A 22,927-nucleotide genomic window follows, 5' to 3' on the forward strand; every position below is an offset into this window, starting at 1 on the left:
TGGGGAGAGAAGGGATGCAGTCAGGAAGCCAAGGCTTGGAATCTGCATGGCTGGGCTTCATTTCCATTTGGGTTCGGAAATCCACGCAGCAGAGAGATGGACATGTGGAAAAGGACCAGGGAGATGGAAGGATAGAATGATACAGATAGACTAAGAGACAGCTATCTGATTTCCTTTCTTCACTCAACAGCATACTCAAAGCCAGGAAACGTATCAAATGACAGGGACACCAAAGTGTACAGGCAGGCTCTATATCCAGTGAGTTTGGGGTCTAGTGGGGGGAGACAGGTCTTCAACAAAGAACCATGCAAACCTATCATTCAAACTGCAATAACATTTCTAAAGGAAAAGTAGAGCTCAATCTAGTTTGGAGGATCAGAAAAGGTTTCCTGGAAAAGGATACATTCGAGCTAGCACCTGAAAACTGAACAACAAGAGTAAGAGTTGACAGTGACTAAGCATGTTAATGAGCCATGAATTGGCCTAAGGGTTTCACACACAATCTCTTGTTGAGCCATCCAAGCAAGCCCAAGAGATTGATGAGGCTCAAAACAGTCCAACAATTTGTTCAAAGTCACAAAGCTTAGAAAATGGTAGAAGTGGAATTTGAATTCAGAGTTCATGTTCTCAACCATTATGATGTAAGACCTAGAAGAGTTAGGTGGGCTGTGGGAGGGAAAGAGAAGAGTAAGAGAGAAAAAGGAAAGAATACTGTGTCTATCCCCAATCCAGGCAGAGGAAATGGTATGTGCAAAGGCCTTGAGGTAGGGGACTAGAGAAGTAGTTGAAGAATTGAAAGAAAACCAACTGTGGCTGGAACACAGGAGGGATGGGACAGACAGTCCAAAATGAGGCTTGCCCAGGCAGGGGCCTGATCTCAGAATGCTAATACATCCCATTGAAGATTTGGATCCTTTCTTATAATAGTGATAAGAACCCACTAAAGGGCATTATGAGGGGTGTGAGAGGATCAACCAGTGGAGAAAAAAAGGGTATAGCAAGGAATAAATAGGACTGAGGATTAAACTTGATTAAATGGAATCTATCATCCCTTTCTATCATATCTCAAGGGGCATATAAATAAAAAAAAATTTGATGTAGCTTTGGGATTGTAAATGTAATTAGACTAAACATCCTTTGAATATTGGCAATCCTCACCTTTTCTAATTATTCTGGACAGAGTCTTTTTCATGAGGGTCTCCTAGCTTCTATAAATATAATTCCAGTAAGACACAAAGATATGTAACTAGGATTTTGATTTCTCTAGTCTATTAGGTATCATAACACATTCATCTAAATTTTAGAGTTGAGGTTGTAGATTCTATAACCATAACGGATCCAAGTAGAAAATGAGTATTATTGTGTGTACTGCCACATGGGGAAAAAAAAAAGGATGATGAATTTATTGTCTCACTTTATTTCAAAAGATAAGAGTCTTACCATAGGGTCAATAATGTAGTTACACAGAACGATATCAACAACAGAATCTAAAGCAGTGGCCATGGGTTTGCAGGATGCAATTTTCTTAGTGATCTACAGGAAGAAGAAACACAAGCAAATTTTAACTGAGATCCATCCAATCTACCAGATTTAGATATTCCATTGACCTTTGTCCTGATTCCCCTTAAAAAAGACATGTAGGTCTTCTAGGGTGCAGAGCTGGCAGTTGATTTCAGTGGGTGAGTTCTATAACTTCTGGAGCTGTGTACTCTAAGGAAAGACACTATTCTCTCCAAGCCTCAGTTTGCTCATTTGCGATTTGGAACAGAAGACACATACTACAGGACTCTTGGGAGAGTTAAAAAGTCCATGTGCTTGTATAGAGCTAGTATACAGCATCAGCCTGAATTTCATACCTGACGCCTTTGTCATCTGACAAAGGAAGAAAATGGAGAAGTAATGACTTAATAAGTCACTTTAGAATGGGAGCCAGCAAACTTTTTCTCAAAGCGCAAGATAACAAAAATTTTAGCATTTTCGGGCCTGATGGAGATATATCATGTACAACTACTCAACACCATCATTGGGGTTTGAAAACAATCATCAGTGATCTAAAACAAACAGTGTGCACTGTTCTAATAAGCTTTTATTTACAAAAAGAGCTGTACTTGCCAACCCTATTTCAGAAGGCAGAAAACAATGTACTCATTCACGTGGTGAGAATGTTTAATGAATGTTTAATGAATCATGGACAGATGCTCCAATCTCACTCATGACATAAGGAAGCTATATTCATTCATCCAAAAACTTTTTGTGGGCCCCGACCTTCCTCTTTCTCTCCATGTACACTTACAAGGTCACCCATGTCAATAATCTTACATTTCTCTAGCTTGAACAATCCTATACACTAGAAGCCTTTTCATCGTTCAATTGACAAAAGTGTGTGTGTAGGGCTCACACGCTGTATATTTTTCTGCATTTTGCTTTGCTCTCTCATTTATATCCTGTGAAATTCCCTCCAAGTCACTAGATGTAGATCCGGTTCACTTTGCACAATGGCACCTGATATTCCTTGGCATGGCTGTTCTATGACCGTTCCTGTCCAGACTCACTTTAGTTGCAGGGTGTTTGCTCCATATACTGCATGGGACATGCCCATAAGGTGGCCCTCAGTCTAGTGGAGGGGACACACAGTGACAATGGTGGCATGAAGTAGTGTGTTTCCTCTACTACCCTCACCTGTGTGTACCCTCCATGCTAGCACTAGTGAGAACCCAAGGGCCTCCCTGGCTGGGCATGTCAGCCCTAGCAGGGCCTTGCAGGATCACCAGGCAACATGGCTCAAAGGGTGAGGACTGGAGGCTGGAGTTGGGTGGGAAGGCTCTCACAGTGAAAGTTTTAGGGAATCACACAGTGAAAGTTTTAGGGAATCAGCAGTTCAATGTGGCTGGAACATGGGGTTCCACAAAAGAAAAAGAGGAGAAGCCAGGCCGAGTAGAGGGTAATGGATAGTACTAGAGAAGTTCATGGCTGCTTGGGGGTAGCCTACATTTTCCCGAGTCACTGGACTTCTCAAAGATCATCTTGGCCAGCAGAGTCTGGCCAACCAACTCACTATAAGCATCTCCACAGTGGAATATTCCCCAGAGAGAAGCCAGCTGAGAGCCCTAGAGGGGAAAGGGCACTTTCTGAGACACTACATCCTCTTCAAAATGTTATGCAATGGGCACAACGTGCTGTCTTAAAACAACTGAAAATCTCACTCTACTCCAAAAGTCTTTTTCTTCTGATACAGTTTTGGAAATCCAACAAAACAGCAGACTCAGTGCTGTGCAAAGCATGTAGAACATACAATTTCTAACAGACCCACGGTTAAGGAGCTCACTGGGGGAGACAACAACTCTCCAGTGTGTCAAGCATCCCTACGAGGAACTGAGCAGAGGGAACAGTGGGAGAGCAGAGAGGAACACGGACCCTGAAGCCATCAGGGAGGATGACACGTGTGTCGATGACACTCCTGGCCTCCCAATCCAGAGTCTTTTTACTTGCCTATAACACCAGATTGTGGCAACTTTATTTTACTTCCTCCAGATTTTATCCTAGGCAATGACAATCCCAAAACATACCAGCTTATGTTCATAATAGATAAACTACTTACTGAGTCTTTGACCCAATGGAGATAATATTCAAAGTATCCTATGATTGTATTCCCATACATCTTACTTTCCTAGAAAGAAAGCAACGATTAGTAAAGCCATTGAAATTAGTAAAGCCACGCTATAGTATACCTCGTCAGATCACAAAGTTATGTTCACATATCATTTTCTGATACGCTTGTTTTAAAAAAGGAAACTCACTTCGACAATAATGGAGGAAACATTATTTTTGATGAACTCTTGAGCGGCATCCAAGGAGAAAATGATCTTGCTCACTTTCACCTAGAAAACACAGCCACAATTGGCAGAGTACTAAGAGATAAAGGCATTGAATTACACAATTTGCACATAGATACCAGTTCTGTTAACTCAGCCCACAACTTCCTCTGCTAGTTCAAAAGATGACAGAACAAGACCCAGTGCTCTGAGAGGAGGGGAAAGAGATGAGCATGTAGCAAGCACTTATTCTGTGCTAGACACTGAACTAGGTCCTAGAGATGTCACCTTGTCGAACGCTCTCAAGGCTGTAAGGAAGATGTTATTTGGCCTCCTTCTCAGGTAAGGTCACTGAGCCTTGCTCAAAGTCACCATGCTGGGAGGCCTAGGAGCTAGACTGGCACCTTGGTTTGCTTTACTCCAGAGTCCACGCTCTTTCCTCAGCCAACATGGCAGCTTTGTGCAAATTGGAAAAAGGTGCTCCTTTTGCTCAGAGACTCAGCTTGGCCAGGGGACCTTGGCTGATTTCTACCCAGCCCCACCCCCCTGCCCTGACCTTGGCTGGGGGCCCCCATGAAGAGCACTACACAACTGCATGCAAAGGCTCTGAGTGTCAAGGTGTGTAAGGGGTGGGGAAGGTCTGCATGCAGTCATTAGCCTGCTCCAGCTTCCCTTTGCATGGGGCATACACTTGTGACAATATCCACTATGATTAGAGGTACAGTGATTGTTCTGGAGCAAAAGAAACCTAACTGAGGAACATTTAGCTTTCTATTAGGGACTGACACTCAATGAATCCTCTCATGGACAGCCTTTGTCACTCAATGAATTATTTTCTGAATTGCCTACTGCCACTGTACATACAAGCTGAATACCACACAGCCTTGGAGCTCGGACTCTGTTGTGGGAATATTTGCAGCACTGGGGAGCCCCTGTGGTTGGCTGGATGAGTTGTTCACAATTACTGATACCCTATCTGGTATGGCTTCCCAGGGAGTGGAGGAAGCTTCCCCACCCCATAGATATTTGGGCTTAGCCATGGCACTTTGTTTTGACCAATAGAATGCAGGTGAATGTGGCAGCATGTCCATACTGACCAGTGGGTTTAAGGATCAAAGTGCATTTCCATTTATCCTCTGAACCCTCCCCCTCCACCATGAGAACGGGAGGTGACGCAGACAGGAGCTGCTCCTTCAGCCTGGGTCTCCTCATGCAAAGGTATGTAGAAGACTGTGGCCAACCCAAAAGCGAGACTGAAGATTAGTGGTTGTAAGATGCTGAGATTTGGAGGTTGGTTGTTACGCAACATTATTTCTGCAGAAGTTAACTAATATACCTTCTAAGCTGGTGCCCCACACATGACAACACAGATTTCATCCATCTATAAATCTAATGATGTGTTAAGAAGAGGTCTGTGTTTATAGAAATAAAGAAAGGAGAAAAGAGATGATAGAAAGCCCAGTCTGGCATTTAAAATGGTGGCATAACTGAAGAATTTCTTCACTTATAGTACCTACAAAAGGGGGTACAAGCGTAATTCAGTGGTGGAATTCTCGCCTGCCATGTGGGAGACCCGGGTTCAATTCCTGGTCCATGCACTTCCCCCAAAAAAGCAAACAAGCAAAAGAGACAACAAACTAACAAACAAAAATTCAACAAATGGTGCTGCAATAATGGATACCCACTTGGAAAAATAATGAAATGTGACCCTGCCATACAGCATAGAAAAAAAGTACCCATAAAAATCGACAAGTCTAAAATTCTGTGCGGTGTTTTATACCAAAATCCATGACAGAAAAACAAAAATCCTTACCACCAATCCATCACTTGTGCGTTGAAGTATCTTGATGCTTTGGTATAAAGTGCTCTGGTGAATAAACATAGACAATGTTTTCTAAATTATTACATGGAGTAGTAAGATCACTTACCTTGTGTCCTTCCCTCCCCCAAGTTAGCCATCATCTCGGACTTTAAATGGAAATTTATAGAAAAAAAACGATAGACACAAGTAACAATGTGTGTGTCTTGCATGGCTCTGGTATGAGAAAACCCAAAGAAGAAATTCAGGAAACATGTTCTAAAGCTTCAAAGGATAATTTATCACATGCAAGGGACCGAATTAGGTTTGCTCAAAGTGGAAGGAATTATTTAAAATAAAGCCTGCTTGACAAGAGTGGTTTACCTGCATGGTTTAGATTAGAGACTGACAAACGTAGGCTTTTTACCCCATCCCAACCAGTCAACTCTGTCCTTGTAGCCAAAGCAACCACAGGCAGTAGGTAAACAAATGGGGGGGCTGTGATCCAATAAAGTTTTATTTATGAAAGCCAGCAACAGGCTGGACTTGGTGAACAGGATGAGTTGGCGGGGCCCTAGCTTGTCAATCCCTGGTTTGGGTTGTAGGTCACATGTAAAAATCTCTAGAAAGGCCAAGGAGCCCCATCTACTAGCAGGAGGGCATTTAAGGACAATGTGAGAGCAGCTTAAAAGGTTAACAAATCTATGTTAGGGATAAAGAGGTACAGAATAACATTCAAATAAGCACAGTACATAAATGTCAAAAAAAAAAAAAGAAAAGAAAACGTGAAAACTAGCCCCAAGGAAGTGCTTTTCCAAGCTCCAGCAAGTTGATTAGTACCCAGTTCCACCCACACCCCTACTTAACTACAGTCAATGCCACCCACACGCAAGCAAATGGAAAATTCCTCCTATTTACTTAGCCCCCTATGAAGCCAGAAGCTTCGTTCCCATGAAACAGGCAACGGCAAGGCAGACGTTATCCCTGCCATTTTAGATGAGGAACTGACAGGCTACACTCTTTGGAAAGGCAGCAGTAGGATTTGAAATCAGGTCCATCTGATTCCAATGCCTGTGCTCTTTCCCTGCTATGAACTGCCTTTATTTCATTAAGGAAAGAAGCAATGAGGCTGTGAGAAGAAGGGGAAAGGGCAAGTTAGAAAACAGGATGGGAAACAGGAGAAATGAAGCAATGGCTGTCAAAATGAGGAGCAGAGCTGAATAGAAGAATAAAGAATACTCACCCTTGCTATCACATATTTCTTGACAGAGTTTGGGGAAAAAAGAATTTGACAGTAAGAGTGAGTCCAGAAGCAAAATATCAGCACTTTAGCTAAAGACATAGCTTAGGAGGGTCTTTTAGCAGCAATGGAAACTCAAACAAGAAGTATTATGGCAACTTCTGATTTAATCTGAAAGCTCATACTCAAGTGGAAAATGGTAAAGATATACTTGGAAAAGGGGTGGTGAAATTCTAGTTTTGTCCTCCTAATATTTTACAACTTTAAAGCCCAGCTGCTGTAATTTCTTTCAAAAACAGCTCAATTTCTCAGGCAGAGGCCAATCTGATTTGAACTGAGAACATGCCACTAAGCTCAATGAAAGTCGCTTCCCTGAAATGGATTGTGCACAAGACTAGAGGGAGATACCAGAGGCTGTTTATTGTTACCATTGATTGTTCCAGAGGGATGACTTGCTGACGGTGGATTGTCTTAATATTTTCTGCATTTACCATCAGCGACTCTTTCAAAGTTCCTTGGGTCTATGAAGAGAATAAAAGAAAAGAAAGATAAACGCCAGCTTACCGGACTCTGGGGCCCTCTCTGTATCCATAGGAGCTCTGGCATAAGCATAACTCACACCAATTAGCCTGGCCCAAGTGCCAAAGGCTGCTGAATCTCTCTTTCTCAACCTCAATGATTTAGCTACTATTAGTTTCCCCTTTTCACAGATGAGAAAACTAAGGCTCAAATGGGAAATCTTTTTTTTTAACCCACACATAAGTATCTGCTTTACAAATATTAATGTATAACAGTCCTTTAAGGTAGATACTATGGCTCAAGAGCTTTACAAATATTCAAGTGTCCTATAAGGAGGGTCCACGATTATCCCCATTCTACTGATGAGGACACTAAGGCACACATGGGGTGAATATCTTGCCCCGGGTCTTATAATTAGGAAGAGGGTGAGTCAGTATTTAAACCCAGGTCTTCTTTCAGAGCTCAGGATTCTTGATGCCATGCTCTGCTATTCCTTGTAAAGGACCAGTTAAGGCAATTTAGCTGTTGACCAGCAGAGTTGCTGCTGAAGGGTAAGCTTATGGCGCTTATGGTGCCTCTACCACCCACCCCTTCCCCACTCTTTCCTGGTGACTCAAAAGCACCAAATGAAATCTCTCTCCCATGCCCTCTGTTACCATTTCCTATACTGCAAGAAAAATAAATGTGTGTGTGTGTGTGTGTGTGTGTGTGTTCTGGGGGGTAGAGAAATTAATGGGGTGAAAGCAGACCCAGTGCTAAGGCAGTGAGGGCCCTAGCACTTAGAGCCACAAGCACCTGTGCGTGCTGCTGTGTACACTCTAAGCTGCCCTGGAATCACTCACAGGTGCACCAAGGTTGGGGCCCCACTTGGTGGCTGCCGGCGAGAGGTGCCTTCAAATAAGGTTTACTGTGCTCTAAGGAACCTCTTCAGTGTCCTCCCCAAGACTGGGACTGATGGCTGATAGCTACAACCAAAATAGCACTTAACTGCACTTGTTGAACTCACCAGATTTGTTGCTGTTGCTTCTAGATTATCTGCAAATAATGAAAGATCCACTTTTGTGGGGGGTTTACTGGCCTAAAATAGAGGTGGAAGGAAAAAAATGTGATGAATATCACTTTTTAAAGCCTTAGCAACATCTAACAGGCAATGGATTGCGAGCGGGTCCACGACCCTAAAGGAAGACGGGAACCTCATGCAGAGGACACATCTGCATTCCCATTTTACAGGTAAAACCACACACACCACATGTGCAGTCTCCCCCAAAAGCTCAGGCATGAACTCATCGGTTGTACCTCAGTTAAGTAAGCTGTATAATTTATTCTGTCGATTCCCGAAGAACTGAAATTCTTCAGGTTTTTTTTCCCTTCTTCATCTAGTAGAACTATATTGTCAAGCCTGATGTTCAGATTTTCAAGTTCACGGTTTATGTCTTGGATGTGCTGTGTGATAAAAAAAGAAAAGTTACAGATAGACCCATTATTCTCCAATAACTTCACATAAGCAATAAAAATACAGAGGACCCAAATAAAACACATGCACTTGGGTGGCATTTCTTCGTGGCACCCTTCCTGCCCTTTCAACTCCTTCTCTACCTCCTGCCTCCTTCGTCATGCCCCAAACTGAGCTCCACCTATGCTAAAAAGTGGGATGCAAGGCAAAATAATATTCCATCTCTGTTCTCAAAGATCTCAAGAGAGAAAGGTTGTGCCATAATGGAGGGGCATGAACTGCCGGAGGCGGGGGAGAACACTCCAAGGGGGCCAGAGAGGAGCGAGAGGGCAGGGGGAGCTGAGCTAAGCTTGACAACTGGGCTGCTGAAAGGGGCGGGGAAGGCTAGCATTCCAGGGCAAGGGACCAGCAGGCACAAGCCTGGGGGATAGGAAAATGTGGGAGATAGCATCTGAGGAATGGTGTGAGTTCCTGGGGCTGAAGATCAGGGGAATTTGGTCGTTGAGCTGCTGTATTCCTCACAGCCAGTCAGTCGTTTCAGGCAGCCTAGAGTAAGGAAGTGTGCAGGGCAGCACTTCCCAACCTCTGCATATCACAAAACACAGGAAAGTGACACAGGGCACCTATTTATGGTTTGGTTAAAAAAAAAAAAAGATGCTATTGATGTGTAAATACAAGGAATATTTGGAGAAGATAATGAACAAAAAATATGTCCACAGCTTCCAAATAAACCTCTCTACATTAGAGAACAGTCAAGCCATCATGAAATAACTAATGGTGGCCCTGGAAGCTTCTCCTGACGCCTTGGTGGGGAAACTGAGAGGTTTGGGGAATGATCTCTTTCCTCAGTCTCCCTTGTATCTGCTCCCATTCTGGAAACCCCCCAAAAGAGGGATTTTTAGATTCTTTCATGTACTCAGGCCTAAGAAGGTCAGAAGAGGCCTCCAGGTATGGGGCAGCAGGGTGCTGTCTAGGCCAGCAGTAAGGTCTCTTGCTTTTGTTCCTCCTTCTGGTCCATGAGCTCTGCAACAGCCTTTCTGTGGAGAGGAGGACTTTTCTACCTGTCTTGACCCTCAATCCCATATTGCCTCTCCCCAAGGGCCAGCAGAGCTCATAGGAATCCACTGGGGTTCTAGGACAGAGCCACGATTCTTAAGGAATGTTGACAGAAAAGACCGTAGTTCTCAGTTCATAATTTCATCTTCAGGGAAAGGCGGCTGGTCTTGGTAAACATTTGGGCATTCTCTAGAGCCTGGTTCATTTGCTGTCTTATTCTCAACCAACCATTTGCCACAAGAACAGAAAGCAGGGATTTCCTGCGAATGGAACTGCAGGCACAAGGGAATGGAGGGAAGCCCAAGAGAATGGAGGGAAAGCTCCAAGAGAGGAGATTTCACTGAGGCCAAAGTAAACAGGGTTTTGATGGCTGACTCAGACCACATTCAGATCTGGGCCATCAGGAAGGTTTTGGCTTCAATATCTCTCCCTAAGATGATCCCCCATCGCCAATGTCTTTGGGAAACAAGGGGGGCCTGTTCCTTAAGGAATATCTACACTCAGAGACAGAAAATCTTTTCCTGTGAAGCATTTGCATTAGGCTCCTTGAAAAGAATCTTGCATATCTACTAGAAGAACTCAAGCTGCAAGATTGGTTGGAGGTGGTGAAAGTATTTTGGAATTAGGTAGAGGTGATGGGGGCACAAAGTTGAGACTACTAAATTCCACTGACTAGTACACTTTAAAATTATTGATTTTATGTTATATGAAATTCATTTAAAAAAACAGTCGGATTTAGTAAAGAAATACATCAATTCCAAGAATTGTAATTACTTACTTCTTTAATGTTGAGATATTCACTGAGGTTGAAGTGGTTCTCCAGCTGAAGTGAGGTATAAATGCCTTTATTTTCTTTGCAATCACTATGGGGAAAACAGAGTGATCAAGATCCAGAAAGTGGTTGTGGCTATCTCTGCTCACTGGCAAGGATGAAGAGAAAGGTTAACTGGTTCTCAAGAAGCAGTTTCTGGTCACTGATGCTGGAGCTGGTCATCAATGGCCACATGGTACCCCACACATACCTACTACTCCCAACTTCCTCCGTTTTACTAATAGTCCCATTTTTGGAGCAGAAACAATGGGATTGGTGATTATGTCCTTCTTTTTGTGTGCTTTAGGCTGTTTTTAGTGCTGTTATAAAGAAGCTTCCAAATCGGGAAAAAATAAATTTCATTTTAAAGCAAACAAATAAACAGAACAACACCTGCTAGAAAGAGCTGATTTGCAAAACCCATCCATGGGTTTTAGTAAAATACCCTAACAAGCCCTGCCAGGATCATTTCCTCTCCATATTTCCAGGGTTAAGCTTGAGTGACTAGATGATTTGACCTAAATTCTCACTGCTAGGGGGAGATGTTCAGTACAGTTATAACCCTAACTCAGCCACCTAAACAGCCTGGTCAAAAAGCCTATTGGGGACTGAATCATGTCCCCACTAAAGGCATGTTCAGGTTCTGACCCCTGCTCTTGTGGGTGTGAACCCCTTTGCAAATAAGACCTTCAAAGATGTTTTAGTTGAGTTATGCCCACCTAAATGAGGGTGGGCCTTAATCTAATATGGCTGAAGTCCTTGTAAGCAAAGGAAATTGAACACAGAAAGAGAAGCCACTGGGAGAGGCCAGAAACTTGAGGTCAAAGGAACGTGGAAGAGACAGAAGATGACGCCATGTGCATTACTATGTGATGGGAAAGTCAAAGAACTCCAATGACTGCTGGTCAACCAGAAGATCCTGACGTCAGGAGGAAGCAAACCTTCTAGCCTCTGAAACCAGAGTTAATAATTGATTGTTGGGCGGGCCATGGTGGCTCAGTAGGTAGAGTTCTCACCTGCTATGCCAGAGACCCGGGTTCGATTCCCGGTGCCTGCCCATGCAAAAAAAATAATAATAATAATTGGTTGTTAAGCAAATCCATTGTGTGGTATTTGCTTTAGCAGCTGGGACAGTAATATATAGCCTCCCCTCTCTGTGTTTCAGTCCTATCTGTAAAATGGGAACGATGTCCCCTTGACTGAACTAAGAGAAGGGCAGGTCTCTTTTAATGTATACTGCTGCCACAAAGATGGCCACTTCCTGGGGGCATCTCTTCCTGGCCACAGTAGCCTGAGCTTTCCAGCCCTGAAAGGATGCCTGGAAGACGTAACTTCCCTATATCTTGCCCTCCAACGAACCTCAGATAGGTAGGTTGATGTTGCAACAGAGTTTGCCACACTAACAACCAGAGGTAATGCTGGAGGTTCTATAGAGGCCAGAGTTATGAAGAGCTTGCATGCCAGGCTAAGAAAAACAGCTTTGTCCTCTCAGCCTAGAGGTGACACAGGTTTAATCTTCCACAACAACCATAATGTGCTGATGATATCTACCCAGAGCACTTTGTTGAGAAGGATTCTGAGACTCTTTCGCCAAGTAGAAGAGAAGACCATAATTGACTGATGTCTACCATTAGCACAGGAGTGGGGATACATGTGCTGCAGATATGCCACCTCTGCTGGAGGCAATGGGGAGCCACTGGGACTTAGATAAGAAGGGACCTAGGTGGTAGGTGGGCTGCATTGTGCTCCTGGAGGTGTGGAGGGTGGAATGGAGTGGAGCGAGGTGGGAGGCAGGGAGGCCATGTGGAAGCTGTTGTGATAATGCAGACAACAGCTCAGGCCCTGAACCAGCACAGTGGCAGCGGGGATGAAAGAGGACAAGATGGACTTAAGACATATTTACACGATAAAGGGTACAAATACCATTTATAATATCACTTTGGGTAAAATTCATCCCAAGTCTCGTCTCAGGGCTCCAGAAACCCAGTTTCAATGCCATAGGCTGAACATTGGCAACAAGGATTTTTCTGTCACTTTACCTTGTACCTGGCCCCAAAAGCCAGCATGGGATTCTTAAAGCCTCCAAAAGGAGAGTCTACTGCTTCCTACCTCCCTGACTTTGGTGAGGCTTGTCCTTTGGCCTAGGTGCCTTTCTCCTCTTCTTTGCTAGCCAATCTCTACTCCCCTATTAAAGTCAGCTCTAGTTCCACTTCTTCCAGGGAAGCCCCTCCTAAATCCTCCATCTCCAAGCTGCATGGGGTGCCTTCCCAGGGCTTCGAAAATAGTCCCAGTGCATTTCTATTACACAAATGTCCCCTTATTCTATAAATATTTATTCATGGACCTATCACCCTTCCATGACAGTAAGACCACAGTCTAATCAATTGTGTATAATAGTTCAGGTATTGATTAGTACCTAGGTTCCTCATCTAATAGTAAAAGCAATTATTAACATAGTACCTACCTCATAGGGTGCTGTGAATGTTAAATGAGTTTGTACAAGTAAAGTGTTATAAATAAAAATTACCATTATTGCTACTTAGTATAACTTGCATTGAACAATATAAATCAACAGCTATGACAGAGCTATATTTCTTTCAAATTAACTTCTGACAGCTAGAGAGATTATTATTTCTTTTGCCAGCTAGGGAAATAAATTACGACTCATTAATTAGGGAACACAGGTTTGAAAATGTTGTAGAAAATACACAAATAAAATTGTAATGCCTGGAAGTATATTTAATAATTCCCGGGATACTTAAGAAGCCCGTCAAATGATGATAGATATTATTAATCATTTAATAAAGTCAGTTCTATGGTTAATATCTGTTTAAAACTGTATAAAGAAACTCCAGTAGGCTACTAATAAAACTAAGAATAGTGGTTTCCATGCAGGGGATGGGAGAGAGCCCTGGCAGGTGGGGATTTGTCTCTGTCCACCTCTTAGACTTCCTGCTCTCAGTGTGAGTCACTAACGCCCCCACACATCCCCTAGCTCTCTGTGGGTAGAAATAAAAGGGTTTAAAAACTCCCCTCCAATCTGGAATCAAGTAATTTTTTTTTTTGGCTCAGGCAGGCTCCGGGAACCGAACCCAGATGTCTAGCACGGCAGACGAGAATTCTGCCACTGAGCCACTGTTGCACGGCCCCTGGAATCAAGTAATTTTAAAGCAACTTCTTCCCACGTGGCTCACAGCAGACAACTGCTAATTGGAGGTCAGACCTTAGGCCACCAACCAGCTGACCTACGGGACCACCTGACTACCTGGCCAAGGTACACGATACAAAATAAGCCAAGAGTTACCCCAGATTTAGAAGGAAAAGAACATTATAGTGTGTTTGGGGGACTGCTAAGAAGGCAGAGAGGGTTATCTGGACATCACTATACCAGGATTCAGAAGGCTGCCTGGGGAATGATTTCTGTTTTGGTCTCAGTTCTAGTCCTCTCTGCTAAGACCTGAGAACATCTTGGCTCTGAAACTGGAATGTCTCTTCATTAGGCTAAAAACGGCTTTGGAAAGCAAAATCCTTATACTAGGAAAAGAATATTTTAGGTAGCATGAATGTCTAATGCAATTTTCGATACCTGTAAACTTGTTCAAAAGTGAGTTTAATATTTGGTTTCCCAAATATCAGCCCAGAGAGATAGTATTGCCAGTTTTCATTTAGTAGATATGGTGTGTCCAAAATCTGGAACAAATTAAAAAGCATTAAAGACAGTTTTACGATAACATACACATAATACAACAAATATTCTGTTCAATGTGTGTGTGTGTGTATATATATATATACACACACATTGTTGTTCAATATATTTTTGAGATTTTTCACATCTCAATTTTTCTCACTGCTTCCCAAATTAAAGTTAGGAAATGCTAATGTAATTGGAATAAATCAATCCACCTCCGGGCAGCAGCAATAGGATTTACAGATAGTATTATTTTTTTCTGAACACAATAGAAATGGGATAGAAATAGACAATGTGATTCAGAATAGCTGATATAAAACCATGAAGCAATTGCCTCAGTTCTTCACCTATTCAACCTGTACAAAATGAACAAAAACTCACATCATTCTCTGACTCTGAGACCATATATATTTAAGAAGAGGGTGGGAATTACTGCATCTCTGTGTCTGAGGAGTATAAGTGATTTCAAAATATCTTCTCTTTTTAAGAACTGCTTTTTAACAATTCAACACAGCATGGAAGATACTGAAGTCTGGCCTCATGTATTAATAATGTACTTTATCAAGAGGCCAAACGGAGATAATCTGACCAACTGATTCTCTCAATTTAATTTCCCTCAACCGACTGAATAACTAAAATATCATGAGAACAACTGGTTACCTTCACAGTCATTCATCTGATTTCAGAAGAGAGCTGAGGGTGGATTGCAAAAATACATGCAATAAAATAGGAAATCAGAAATAAATTTTAGAAATAGGAATCTGGAGAAAAGTACTGGAAAGTCAAAATTAGAAGACAAACACATAGGCTAAAACTTCTTTATTAATGTCAATTGGCTCCTTACAGCCCGTGGTAGTTTTTAGAAGGAGAAAATGAAACTTGAATTGAACGTTCCATCAGAGATCCTACCAGGGCACAGGTACTTTACCAGCTTCAGTTTTAGGGCCCCCAAAACCACCTGTGGGCACCTTTAAACCTGGGAAACTCTTAAATTGTTAGAAACCTCCTGGAGGTGAGGGAGGGACCTGGGATTTATCTACTGATGTTCTCAACCACATTTGAGAGAATTTTTTTTTTCAAAATATTACAGTCCATCTTGACAAATAGGCCCAAATTCCCTACGTACTTCATTTGCAATCAGAAAATAAGAATGCTACCATTTTTTTCCCCTTACATATATTGAGAATCTGAACTTACTGAATTAAAAATAAACTGCTTATCATTTTTGCTCTGCTTTCAAGAAACCTACAAGATTTGGGGGAAGTCAAAGTTTCCATTCAAGTCCTTCCCCAGAGGGCACAGAAACCATATTTACCTGGAATAACTTCCGATTTTCATAAGGTTCACAGACCAATTTCTCAACATTTCCACCAACGACAAACGTGAGAATCACAATGATCATCAAAATCCAGCAAAAGAGGAAACTCACTCCAACGCCGCTGGGGGGAAAATATAAATAAAATGAATAACTCCACCAGGAATTAGTCACTACTTCCAAACAGTACTTACTAATTCTACCAATTAAATGTATAAAATGGAGCTGGAGCTAGCAGCATTTGGCAGGTCAGACAGGTGAGCCCTAAGCAGGCATGAGCACAGAGTATCAAGCCAATTCAGTCTGGGGCCTTGGCTGCCTGCAGCCCACTGCTGTGGGTTAAAGGAAAAGCTGTGGAGTTAGTTGATGCTTTTGGCAGAGAACAGAGTGGATGGGAAGGTTCTGAGGCTGGGAATGTCCACTTCAGAGTCTAAAAGAATGTCAATGCGTCATCCAGAGAGACGATGGAGGGGCACAAATGGCAGCTCGAGAGGGAAGTAGAGGCAGACTGGCCCAGGCCTGCTGGATCCTGGAAGGGGAAGCCACTGCAGGGCTTTAAGCACAGGAGAAACACAGCCCAGTTCTCTGTGAACAAGGCCCATTCTTGGCACAGTGTGAAGGAAGAATGGGTTGGACAGGGGCCAAATGTGTAGGCAGGCCACCGAGGAGGCTGCTGGTAGGCTCCAGTGAAATAATGGCGGCCAGACAAGGCTGGGGGTGGAGGTGACGTCAGGGGACAGAGAACATAACTTCAGTATCAGAGACAGGAGGATGTGGTGCAGGATGGCACATGAGAAGTGAAGGAGAAGAAGTGGTCTAAGCAAGATGCCAGGGCTCGTCAGCAAGGACACTGAAGCTCCAGAAGGGAAAAGAAGATAGACATTTTGCCAGTGAGACATCACAGTGAAGATGTGGTGTAGAAGTCAGATCTAGGTTTAGGGCTCAGATATGTAAGCTAAAAGCAACTGTTAAGGAGTCAGCCTCTGATAAATGGGTATTTAAAATGTGGGCACAGAGCAAACCAAGGAGAAATCAGCAGCTAGGATTGAGCCTGGAGGGCTTCCACATTTGAAAGAGAGGTGGTGAAATATAAATAAATAAAAGAGAGGTGGTAGAAGAACAACCCAGCAAAGAATCAGAGGAGTAGGTAGAACAAGAGGTGATCCAAGTGGAGATGGGGGGTGTTTCCAGAAGAAGGAAGTGGTCAACCAATGCAAACACTGCTGGGAGGGCCCATTAGAAAAGGACTTAGAAGAAGTCTACTATATTTAGAGGACCTGAAAGAAGTGGACAAATGGAGAAGGAAAGCAAATTGGGGTGGACTGACGAGTAAGTGAAGGAGAGGAGGAAACTCAGGCAGCAAGCACAGATTAGACTTTTGAACAGTCTAATGTGCAGGGAGGAGAGTTCGAGGGAAGAAGTGGTATTGTTAGAGATCTTCTGGTTTTATTAAGGGGGGAGAGAATGGACCATGTTTAAGTGTTGAGAACAAAGTCTAGGAGAGGTAAGAGAAGAAGAGATGATCCTATCCGTGGGATGGTGGGAGGGGATGGGAGTGAGAACACAGCTGGTGGGACCAGCCTCACACGGGAGGAACCTTCTCTTCTGGCCTTGCAGAGAAGGAACAAACATGAGCCAACGCAGGTGCGTTTGGATGTTTGGTGATGGGGCATTGTAGGATGGGCTTTATTTTCTCTGTGAAGAAGGATGTAAAGCCATTTACAGAGAGAAAAGGAAATAGAGGATGTGGGTACCAGAGTGGAAAAGGCCACTGCACAGGAGTGGGAGAATGGTGTGTGTGTGTGAGAGAGAGACAGAGACAGAGAGAGAGAAAAAGGGAGGGAAGTAGGAAGGAAGGAAGCAAGCAAGTAAGCAAGCAAAAAGGAAGGAAAGAAGGGAAAGAGAAAGGAATTGTGCAAGCTATTGAGGTCCACTTGAAGCTGGGATTCATAAATGTGTACAGATACCAATGTGTCCCATTGTGTGACTTTTCCCTAGGGTTGCTCAGCTGCCCAGGTGTAGACACAGAGAGAGCAAGTTCTTAAATTAGGCTTGTGGTGTTGCCAAGTCAAAGACTATAACTGGCGCCTGCTAGTAAGGAGCGAGCCTTGTAAATGTGTGGGCTGATGTGGTTTTCAGCTATGACGGCAGCCCCTCCTTAGGGCATGAGCCTCCTCTGCCACAGAGACTCAAGACACAATTACAAATATTTCCATGGGCTCCACTAAGATAAATACCAAGATATGTGGGCTGGAGGAACCCTAGGCCAGCCTTGTTTTGTCCTGGAGGCTTTTCGGAATCAGGCAGACTAAGTATAAAGAGGGAAATGTTCATGAGGACCATGCCAGAGGGATCACAGTTTGAACTCGGGTGTGTGTGTGTGTGTGTGTGTGTGTGTGTGTGTGTGTGTGTGAGAGAGAGAGAGAGAGATACAGAGAAAGCGTGTGTGTATGAATTTTAGAATTATAAAAACAATAAAAACACTGGATAGAACACTTTAAAACAATACAATTACTTTTAATAGCATACAACAACATTTCCAGCCTTTATTTCCTAAATATGCATACATGTAAGACCAAGAGCAGGCAAACAGCTGCCATGGCCTGTTTTTATAAGGCCAGCAAGATAAGAATGGCTTCTATAGGCTTATAGTATTGTAAAAACAAAACAAAACAAAGAAGAAAATGCAATAAAGACCCCCTATGGCCAACAAAACCTGGAATATGTATTATCTGGCCCTTTACAGCATAAGCTGCTGACCCCTGATCTTCCTGGCTATAATAATATTATGTGAATAATTTTTGAGACTCCTTTTTGAAGGTATTACCTTAGAAACTTTTGCCAGCAATCCTGCATTGGCAACCAAGTTATCATTTCAGTGGCTGCATGACCTGTCATGAGTGGACATGCGGTGATTTCTTTGTCCACTCTTCCATAGTTGGACATTTACACGACTTCCAATGCTTTACTTTATCCTTAACTGAAAACCACTCCTCTGCACATTGTGTTTTTTTCCATAGCTTGGTCTACTTCCTTAAAATAGATTCCCTACAATGGGAATTACTTAAATACAGGACAGGATGGTCTTTTGGTGGCTCTGGCTACAGCCTGACAACCTGCTTTCTGAAATGAGCCAAAACTACCCTCTGCCACACTTGGGTGCTCATTTCCTGACATTTGGGGCTGCAACCGGACCCATTTTTCTTAAAGGTCTGGATAATCTGGGTTTTGTTTTCAAAAGCAACAGTAGGGAGTTTTACAATGGGTTTCAACAAAGCAGGTTCTTTTCTTGCTGCCTCTGTGAACTCTCCTATTTCTGAAGAAATCTTGTGCCCTGTCCCCCTGGACAGATATATATCCACTGCTGCATCCTATTCAGTCCTCTAAAATTGTCTCTAGACTCCCAGAAGACACAGAATCAGAACAGAGCTAGGGGTCTCTGCCTTCCCTCCTTCTGGACTTTCCTTAGCGAGGATTCCCGATTAGACAGTGTCATCTTTTGGAAAGTGCAGGTGGTGTTTCAACTGCAGCAGAATTAAAATGTACTCTCTCTGGTTTCCATGAGCAAAAGCAAACAACTTTAAGGAAGAAATTATATTCTTCTAATTAGTCTGATGAGCCTGACTACTTATATAATTTCCCCTCTTTGTAATTATCCAGTGTTTACCAGATGTCTCAAGAGATGGAGAAGTCAGCCATGCAACATCAAAGCATGCCAAGGCTGAGCAGTGCATTCAGCAATAAAGAAGTTACAGCCATTTGAAGTCTGCAGACCACCTCAAATCTGACATTTTAGTTACCAGCTTTATTGCTACTGCTGAAATAAATCCTATCGCCTCCAAGACAGGTTTCCTTGTGATTTTCTGGAGAAGTGAGTGTTATATATAAACAGAGGCAGCTTTTAGCCTCCGTAGATTTGTTCACAACTTCCCTGCTGTTGTTTTTTATTTGAAGCTAGATATAACATTCTTGGCTCATTTCTAAAAAAAAAAAAAAATACGAGCAGCATTGTATGAATGGCGTACCTACAGTCTCAGAGAAATTTACTCCTCCCTTCAAGCAGTTAAAAAATTAGAATACATAAGTTCACCACTAAAATACCAGCAAAAGAGTCAAACAACAAGATCCTTAAATCCTTAAATGCATTTTCTACCTGTCAATCTGTGTATATTTGAACCAAAAGGCAACACAAATATACGGTCCCTTGATGGTTTAATTTCTTGATTTAGGCACATGAGCTTTTACACTTTTACACATGGGGAGTTCTCAGTCCATACCCAGCAGACCCCAGACCCTGACCTGCAAGATTATTTTTGAGGCCCCCGTGACCCTCAATACTGTATAAAGGCTTGTCCTATACTGGAACCTAAAGGTTTTAGGGGAAGGACTTAGAGTCATTGTTCATAGAAGCCTGATTAATTATTACAGTAACCCAATGCTTAAGAAAGCAAATGAATGCATGCCACCTCCTCTCCGGCTTCTCCTAGCCCAGGACTAAAGACATAAGTAGGCCAACAAGGGAAAGAGGCTGAGGGTCTTCTTTTTTTTTTTTATTAATTAAAAAAAAATTAACAAAACATTTAGAAATCATTCCATTCTACATATATAATCAGTAATTCTTAATATCATCACATAGTTGCATATTCATCATTTCTTGGTACATTTGCATCGATTTAGAAAAAGAAATAAAAAGACAACGGAAAAAGAAATAAAATGATAATAGAGGGAAAAAAAACTATACGTACCATACCCCTTACCCCTCGCTTTCATTTACCACTATTTCAAACTGAATTTATTTTAATGTTTGTTCCCCCTATTATTTATTTTTATTCCATATGTTCTACTCTTCTGTTGATATAGTAGCTAAAAGGAGCATCAGACATAAGGTTTTCACATTCACAGAGTCTCATTGTGAAAGCTATATCATTGTTCAATCATCATCAAGAAACATGGCTACTGGAACACAGCACTACATTTTCAGGCAATTCCCTCCAGTCTCTCCACTACATCTTGAACAACAAGGTGATATCTACTTAATGCGTAAGAATAACCTCCAGGATAACCTCTTGACTCTGTTTGGAATCTCTCAGCCATTGATGCTTTGCCTCATTTTACTCTTCCCCCTTTTGGTCGAGAAGGTTCTCTCAGTCTCTTGATGTTAATTCTCAGCTCATTCTAGGGTTTTTCTCAGTCCTTTGATGCTGAGTCTCAGCTCATTCCAGGATCTTTGTCCCACGTTGCCAGGAAGGTCCACACCCCTAGGAGTCATGTCCCATGCAGAGAGGGGGAGGGTGGTGAGACTGCTCATCATATTGGCTGGAGAGAGAGGCCACATCTGAGCAACAAAAGAGGCTCTCTTGGGGGTGACTCTTAGGCCTTAATTTTAAGTAGACTTGACCTATCTTTTGTGGGGTTAAGTTTCATGTGAGCAAACCCCAAGACTAGGGGCTCAGAGGCTGAGGTTTTTATATATTCTACATATGCCATGGGGGCCCAGCTTTGGCAATCTTCCTACAGGGAGTATTCCCCACCTATGCATGGGTAGAGACTTGGAATACATCTGACCCAAACCTTCACTATTGCCCTTGAGCCCCATCACTCTCTGTACAGTTGACTGGCAGATGGACTTGCTCTCTGAAGGATATTTAAAGATTTTCCACCTGGGTCCTGTTTCCATTTCTGGCTCCCTCTCCAGTCACACCTGGCTGATGTCCCTTAGGCTTTGTTTCCCTGCTAGAATCAAGACGTGTTTTTTTCTTTTTTCTTCCCCAACCCCAAAATATGACCTTGGACTTGAATCCTTTTGAAACAACTAGCAGACCCAGTCTACTATGGACTCACCACTTCCTGGCACCTCACACCCGCTGTCTTAATGGAGGCCACCTGTCTGAGTACCAAGGCTGCTGGGTTGGCAACTTCTTTGCCCAATCAAGAGTTCTGAGTTTCAAAGAGAAAAGGCTGATGATGTTGATGAGCACAATATCCAATATAAGGTAGGTCTTCAGTAAGCATTTGGTGAATGAATGAGTAAATTTAAAGAAGAAACCATGGAGATCAAGGAAGCAAGCTTAGAAAGTGTTTCTATGACAGCTTCTTTAATCAGCAGCCCAGAATATGTAGACAGTATGTTTAAGCTCCTTGATCAAAGTGGAACCAATTCAGAATTTTGTTTTTACATTCCACACTTGTCGCATGCACCCAAATTGAGGAAAACTCATTCACACCTAAACAATGGTCGCATTGGAACCCACTCGGCCTGTGGGAACCAGGTTCTATAGAAACCCAGAATCTGTGCCTGGTCCTTCCCCCATTTCCACCCATCATAGGACAATAAAGAGCAAATACTCACACCATGAGGAAGATGCCTCCAGTGTTGGAAACGCAGCCACGGCTGGTTGGAGTGGCATGCTTGTTGTAGCCACAAACACCACACAGTAACCCCAGGTAATAAAAAATCACAACGAGGGTCAGCAAACAGCAGACAACCAAGCCACCTAGCCACCTGGTGAAGCAAGCACATCCCGTAGGTGACACTGTCAGAACACAAAAGCTGAGGAAGGTGGGCTCAATACCTGCCAATCTAATATCAGATTTTTCTATTGGCTCCTCAGAGGATGATACTTCCACCCCCATATTCCCCAACCAACAGAGAAACTTTTGTTTCCATTTTAACTCTGAAACATGCTCACTCTTGATGGTTATGCCGGTTTGAAGCTAATATGTACCCAGAAAGACCATGTCCTTTGATCTTCATTCAATATTGCTGGGTGGGACCTGTCTCATCGTTTCCATGGAGCTATGATCCACCCAATTGTGGGTGGTAACTTTTGATCAGTTGGTTTCCATGTAGATGTGTCTCCACCCATTCAAGGTGGGGTTGCTTACTGGCACCCTTTAAGAGGCAACCATTTGGGAAAAACCTTAGAGCCATCAGACCCAATAGAGCCCACACAACCTGAGACCTTTGGAGCCCAGGGAAAACGCCCCTGGGGAAGGAGAGAAAGCTAGCAGACATCACCATGTGCCTTTCTAGCTGAGAGAGAAACCCTGAGCATCACTGGCCTTCTTGAACCAAAGTATCTTTCTCTGGGTGCCTTAATTTGGATACTTTCATGGCCTTAGAACTGTAAACTTGCAACTTAATAAATTCCCCTTTTTAAAAGCTGTTCCAGTTCTAGTAAATCACACTCCAGCATCTTGCAAAGAACAATTGCCATGGATTTGCTACTTCCTTC

General features: G+C 42.9%; 1 protein-coding gene and 1 long non-coding RNA gene across 13 annotated transcripts in view; one reads left to right on the forward strand and one right to left on the reverse strand.

The window, feature by feature from the left end:
- PROM1 (prominin 1) overlaps positions 1-22,927 on the reverse strand; it is a 326,288-nt gene that overhangs the window by 113,629 nt on the left and 189,732 nt on the right. For 11 of the 12 annotated variants that reach the window (XM_077136455.1, XM_077136450.1, XM_077136447.1 and 8 more), the window contains 11 exons: positions 22,042-22,194; positions 15,693-15,816; positions 14,276-14,379; positions 10,657-10,741; positions 8,666-8,812; positions 8,376-8,447; positions 7,279-7,371; positions 5,626-5,679; positions 3,798-3,878; positions 3,599-3,667; positions 1,441-1,533 (listed from right to left, as the gene is read on the reverse strand). In XM_077136455.1, the coding sequence (XP_076992570.1) occupies positions 1,441-1,533; positions 3,599-3,667; positions 3,798-3,878; positions 5,626-5,679; positions 7,279-7,371; positions 8,376-8,447; positions 8,666-8,812; positions 10,657-10,741; positions 14,276-14,379; positions 15,693-15,816; positions 22,042-22,194 (1,075 nt within the window). The remainder of the gene's footprint in view (positions 1-1,440; positions 1,534-3,598; positions 3,668-3,797; positions 3,879-5,625; positions 5,680-7,278; positions 7,372-8,375; positions 8,448-8,665; positions 8,813-10,656; positions 10,742-14,275; positions 14,380-15,692; positions 15,817-22,041; positions 22,195-22,927) is intronic. The other variant, XM_077136456.1, reaches the window with a different exon arrangement.
- On the forward strand, positions 671-19,527 carry LOC143663060 (uncharacterized). The gene is made up of 3 exons (XR_013165785.1): positions 671-744; positions 13,762-13,963; positions 19,353-19,527. It is a non-coding gene; the product is annotated as an uncharacterized LOC143663060 (long non-coding RNA).

The sequence above is a fragment of the Tamandua tetradactyla genome, chromosome 19 (genome assembly GCF_023851605.1).
Source record: "Tamandua tetradactyla isolate mTamTet1 chromosome 19, mTamTet1.pri, whole genome shotgun sequence".
In the NCBI taxonomy this organism is placed as follows: domain Eukaryota; kingdom Metazoa; phylum Chordata; class Mammalia; order Pilosa; family Myrmecophagidae; genus Tamandua; species Tamandua tetradactyla.